Below are 5,797 nucleotides of genomic sequence, written 5' to 3' on the forward strand. Positions count from 1 at the left end.
CTTCATTTTCTCTGATGCACTAACTCTGCAGCAGCTCTTCTTCTTCATCGTCTCGTCTGATGCACTCACTCAACCAAGCGTTCTAACCACAACCTCGCCCCTCCCCACCCCCCCAACCATTTGAATTTTTGTAGGCAGGAATTATTTGTAATGATATTCTAATGAGCCGCTTTGTGACATCACAAAGCCCGGAAAACAAACGCTGTAGTCCAAACGAGCCGTTCGTTGTAGTTCTTGAAAAGGGATTTTTTTAAAAACGAAATATCTCCCTTTGGAGTGGACTTTGAGATTTGTAACTTTCTAGATCTTTTTTATGCCCAAACATACACACTACACACTGACTAAAATTTAAAAAGTGAAAAAGCATAATAGGACCCCTTTAAATGTTCTGAATACTAGCAAAAACTACACAATGTGCGATATGCCCTATCCTGCAGGAATAGTATGGGACATACGCAAGTATTCTGTTCTGATCGTAGTTATTGATAAATTACAGTAAAATTACCTTTAAATTTGGATTACTGCTCACAATCAGTCCATCATCTTGATAGTATATTTCAGTGTAATTATGTCCAATGAGTTGCCTAAATTACAGTAAACATTTATTTAGGACAACCTTAAGAGTACAATGGTGTATTTCATACTATTAAACATCCAAATGAAATGTACAGAAAGCTCCAAGATAAGACTTTGAAATATAATACACCCAAACACAACACTCACCTGTTCTTTTCCAAATGAATCACATGAGTTTTCCCTCCAAAGAATAATTTATATGTGAGTCTATCAGGATAAGTCTCATGGCTTTGTGGACTTTTATCAGACTGTACCTGCAAAGGACTGATGTGTTAATCCACACATAAACAACACAACCCTATGGTTGCTTTTATCCTAAAACTACAAATATAAAGACAAGTTGAATTCAGGCATATCTTGCTGCTGTAACAGTAAGATCCAGGTTGTAAATGGAGGTACCTTTCTGACGCTCTGTCTTTTAGGTCTCACCACATCAAACCGCTCCACATGAGGTAATGTATGAATACTCTCTGCCACACATCCTGATGAGAATCAAAAGATATTTTGATATTTCATAAATGCACTATCAATACCACCCACAAACGTTAACAGCATTCTATAAAGATAAATAGGTTTCATAGTCCTAATTAAGGATAAACTTTACTGGCCACAAATTACCTTTAAACAGTGTCTGTATGTTACTGTATATTATACTACTCAAATCATGTTGTAAAAATCTTAAAATCTGACCTTCAAAATCTCTGCAGCACAAAAATATCAAAATGAATTGCAAGAGACTTTCCCTGATTTACTTTTTAAATACTTCAGATAATTAACCTACTAGGGACATGGCCAGAGTACGAAAATTATTGTATATTAAACATTTCCCCACATTTAAAATGAGGAAAAACAATAAGCAAATGTAATTAAAAGGACGCATAACATAAAATGACAAATATTAAAAATGCATTTTTCTATCAAATTAACCTAAAGAACAGAAAAGTTCCTCCATCACACTGTATAGCCTACTATTTTATGATTATCCCATTCGCAGGAATGTAAATAAATATAAATACATTCACACGGTTAAATCTTTCAGCGCAAATATGCTTTATAATCACATGCATTAAGGAATAACACATATTTCTACATAATTAAAGGAATATCATACATACCCCAAAGACAAAGACAGCAAAGTACATGAGTTGTGAAGGCAGAACACGGCATGATTACTGTGCGTTAGGGTTCATGTCTGGCGAACTACATGCCAAAAGATAAACTTGGGGTCCGCCCAAGTGGGCTGCATTTTTTCTTATCAGGACAAACGCAAACACAGAAGAAATAGATAGAATGACCAATAGCACGGGGCAGAAGTTTCGAAAGGGGCGGAGCTTAGAGACGTCACGAAGGATCGAAATAATCATTCTCGTAATCTAACAAATTGAACTGTTTATTTTTAAATTCTATTTCGATATACAGTTTCGCAGTGTTATTATGTAGGTGTAAATTGTTGTCCATACCGCTGCTAAAATAGACGTTGTCACGTGGTAGCTGTTACTTTTCTCAGCGCTGGTTTTGGGCAACCAATCACATTCGTTTGTGATTACACGATTAAGTGTTTTTAAATGGTTTTCTATCGGCCGCTGAGGTGAATTTTCACTTTTGTGTTAGGTTACACTCTTTGAAACTTATAGGATTAAGTCATTTGACTTTTTAGTGTACAAAACACGACCTGAGATTTGAATGCGGATCAACGGAGCCATCGGTGATCTGGGCCTCTCTCCGATGCCCCTGCATGAACACAGACAGCGGTGTTTCCTACTCACCACCCAGCGGGACACACCGCAACATATCCCGTAATGACAGTGACTCATAACATTACAGGAAACACGTCACGTATTAAACCGTAGCTATGTTTAACATTTAGTTATAGCTTTAGAGTTCGTTTATTTCATACATATCTTCTCATAGTTGTATAATTGACGTTTATTGGACAGGCTACCGAATTTACAGCTGCAATACTGGAATTAAGGGTCCAATAAACCCAGATATCCTTCTGGACATAGTGACTCTTTCTTTCTCTCTTTCTTTGAAAATAAATGTTCCTAATAGAGGTTAAACACATATTAACTATGTGTATATTGACATTATCTGTTTTAATAATATAGTATTCCAATCAGTGTTGGGGAAAGTTACTTTTAAAAGTAATGCATTACAATATTGCCAAAAAGTAGTATACTTCAAGTTTATTTTATTAAGTATACTTAAGTAAAGTACAAGTATATTTTTTAAGAATACTTTATGTAGTAAGTATACAAATATCAGTGTACTAGTAGTATACTTGTAAGTGTACTATTTCAATACTCCTTGGGATTAAATTGGCCCACTTTCTAGTATATAAAAGTATACTTTTAAGTATAACAGTAGTAAACATTAAGTACACAACTAGTTTACATCAACATTTTTAGCTTGTACTGCAACTATACTAAAAGTGAACTTATAGGTATACTGATAGTTTACTCATTAAATACTTGTAGTAGAATTTTTAGTACACTGAAGTATAGTCTCAGTAAACTACTAGTTTAGTAGTTTTATACTGCAAGTATACTCGTAAGTTTTCTTTAAGTGAACTTTACATCATACTTTAAGTATACTACTACGTCCCTATTTAGGTATTAATTTGTATATATTTTGTTACATGAATATCTGAACATACAAAACATTACAAGAACAGGGTATCTGCTTGTAAACAAAAACATTTTATAATAGCTTCATGCATTCTTTTTTTTAAACACTTGAATGTGGATAAGTTTCATAAATAAAAAAATAAAGAAATAAACAACATTTTGAACAAAAAGCTGAAAAAAGACTATGAATTGGATTCAGAATGATAATCAAAACGTAGATAAAGTCGATCAACACCCCAAAGCTTGACAGTCATTATTACCTCTTCATTGGTCGACATTTTATTCCATAGCGTTACACAGTTTTGATGCTGTTTTATGTCTGGCGATCGAAGCATCTGTTGTTTCGGTTTCTTCTTCACTTGTGTTTTTTGGGAAATTCTGCATAGAAGATGTGTACTAGTGCCCCCTACAGTATAACAATGGAAACACGGATTCTAGGAGCACAATTATAGCTAAAATATATTTAGACTTTTTCTAAGTCAAGTATACTTAAATGTCATTTTAAGTATATTTCTGAGAAGTACATAAAGCCCATTTCTGAGAAGTACATAAAAAGTAGACTAAAAGTATACTTTCCTATTTTTAGTTTAAAAGAAGTATACTAATAGCACACTTGAATAAACTTCTTTTTCGTAAGGGACTCCCTAAAAACTTTATATGGAAAGTAATGCGTTATATTACTTTTGCGTTACTTTCGCGTTACTTTTTAAATATAAGCAGGGCTTGATTGTTTTTAATATGAGAAGTTCTATTTATAGCAAATGTAAAAGCCCTTTCACACCAAAAAGTGTAATGAATAAACCTCAGGCTGAAGCAAAAGTAAATTCACGTCTGTACAGTAGAACGCAGGAGAAGAAACACTCTTCAGCAATAAAAAAAAACAAAGCACAATTGTTAGTTTATCTAAAGTCGTTTTTGCCTATTAGTATGGTTGAACTGAAAGTGACGTGACATGTGGCCAAGTATGGTGACCCATACTCAGAATTAGTGCTCTGCATTTAACCCATCCAAAGTGCACACACACAGCAGTGAACACACACACACCATGAACACACACCTGGAGCAGTGGGCAGCCATTTATGCTGCGGCGCCCGGGGAGCAGTTGGGGGTTCAGTGCCTTGCTCAAGGGCACCTCAGTCGTGATATTGAAGGTGGAAGAGAGCACTGTACATTCACTCCCCCCACCTACAATCCCTGCCAGTACGAGACTCAAACCCGCAACCTTTGGGTTACAAGTCCGACTTTCTAACCATTAGGCCACAACTTCCCCTAACTGGATCATCAAAGGTCAGCAGCAAAGACATTGGTTAATAAAATGGGATTAGATACATTTGTGTTATTTAACATATTTAATTATTGCAGGTTTGCGTCATATTCTGAGTTTGCATTTCACCGTTTTAATTCATTTTGATGAATACTAAATCAGTTTTTTGTGAGTGGGATGAATTAATGCACATTCACATTTAGTCTAGAGCTACAGTAACATCATGTTCACACAGCGCACACAACGCCTCTGCACTCCCGATTTCTCCCAATATGGGGACAGGAGACTTGTCAGTCAATAAATGGGAAAACAAAGTAACTGGCATTACTTTTTTGAAAAAGTAACTCAGATATTTTCTTGTAAATTAAAAAAGTAATGCGTTACTTTACTAGTTACTTGAAAAAAGTAATCTGATTACGTAATCTCGCAATACTTTGTAATGAGTTACCCCCAACACTGATTCCAATACATCATCACGTTATATAAACTGAAAAATTATCATCCTGCCTGAGTTTGCACTTGACAAAAAACCTATTTCACTTGCATATCATAACCACTAGAGGACAGAAAGATCATAGAACACATATGTCTGCAATACTATAGGCTACATCACACAAAGATTATGTGTCTCATTAAGCCATAAAACCTCTTACATGCCTTGCACATTAATTCACAATGTACATGTATTTATTTAGTTAGTTTGCTAGACTTTTTATTTGGTCTCTTCTTGAAAACTTGCTTGATATTTTTTTTGCTGTTTGCAAGGATTCATATTTTGACATCTTTGAATGCACCAAACTTGGAAGAATAACAGATTGGGGCAGTGGTTGAGCAGTGTCCAAAATCATACTCCGTGAATGATGTGAAAAGCAAGATTATTGTTTGGGGGCCTGCTTTTTCATACACCATGCCAGAGAATCATTCAACAGTATAAAAATAAAAATGTCAGTGTACATAACCTGGTGTGGCACTGTAATTGAAAAGTAATGATTAGCTCCCTTAAATGTGAGATGAGTGTAGAAAGAGTCTTTACAAGAAATACATTTGTAAAATAACAGAAAGTAGTGGCAGCTCATTACCAGAACATTATCCATTAATTTTATGGACAGCTCTAAAACACAACACAATACAGTGTCAAATTCAAAATACAGGTAAAACTAAATAAATAAAATAAATAAATACAAAAATAACCATTTTTAAAATAGATTTAGCATTGTTATATTCATAAAAGTTACATTGGTTCAGCTATTAATTCTTTAGGAGCTAATTATACTGTCAATAGATGCTTTTTCAAAATGTTCTTTATTAAATGTCCCTTTTAGTCAGTCTC

General features: G+C 34.5%; 1 protein-coding gene across 1 annotated transcript in view; it reads right to left on the reverse strand.

Moving 5' to 3' along the window:
• LOC107593516 (zinc metalloproteinase-disintegrin BlatH1-like) overlaps positions 1-1,817 on the reverse strand; it is a 15,777-nt gene extending 13,960 nt beyond the window's left edge. The window contains 4 exon segments of the mRNA XM_016283255.1: positions 506-584; positions 724-830; positions 976-1,058; positions 1,692-1,817. Coding sequence (XP_016138741.1) covers positions 506-584; positions 724-830; positions 976-1,058; positions 1,692-1,743 — 321 coding nt within the window. The 5' untranslated portion in view covers positions 1,744-1,817.
• Between the last annotated feature and the right edge of the window lie 3,980 nt (positions 1,818-5,797).

This window comes from Sinocyclocheilus grahami, unplaced genomic scaffold, assembly GCF_001515645.1.
Source record: "Sinocyclocheilus grahami isolate Dianchi unplaced genomic scaffold, SAMN03320097.WGS_v1.1 scaffold172.1, whole genome shotgun sequence".
NCBI classification, from domain to species: domain Eukaryota; kingdom Metazoa; phylum Chordata; class Actinopteri; order Cypriniformes; family Cyprinidae; genus Sinocyclocheilus; species Sinocyclocheilus grahami.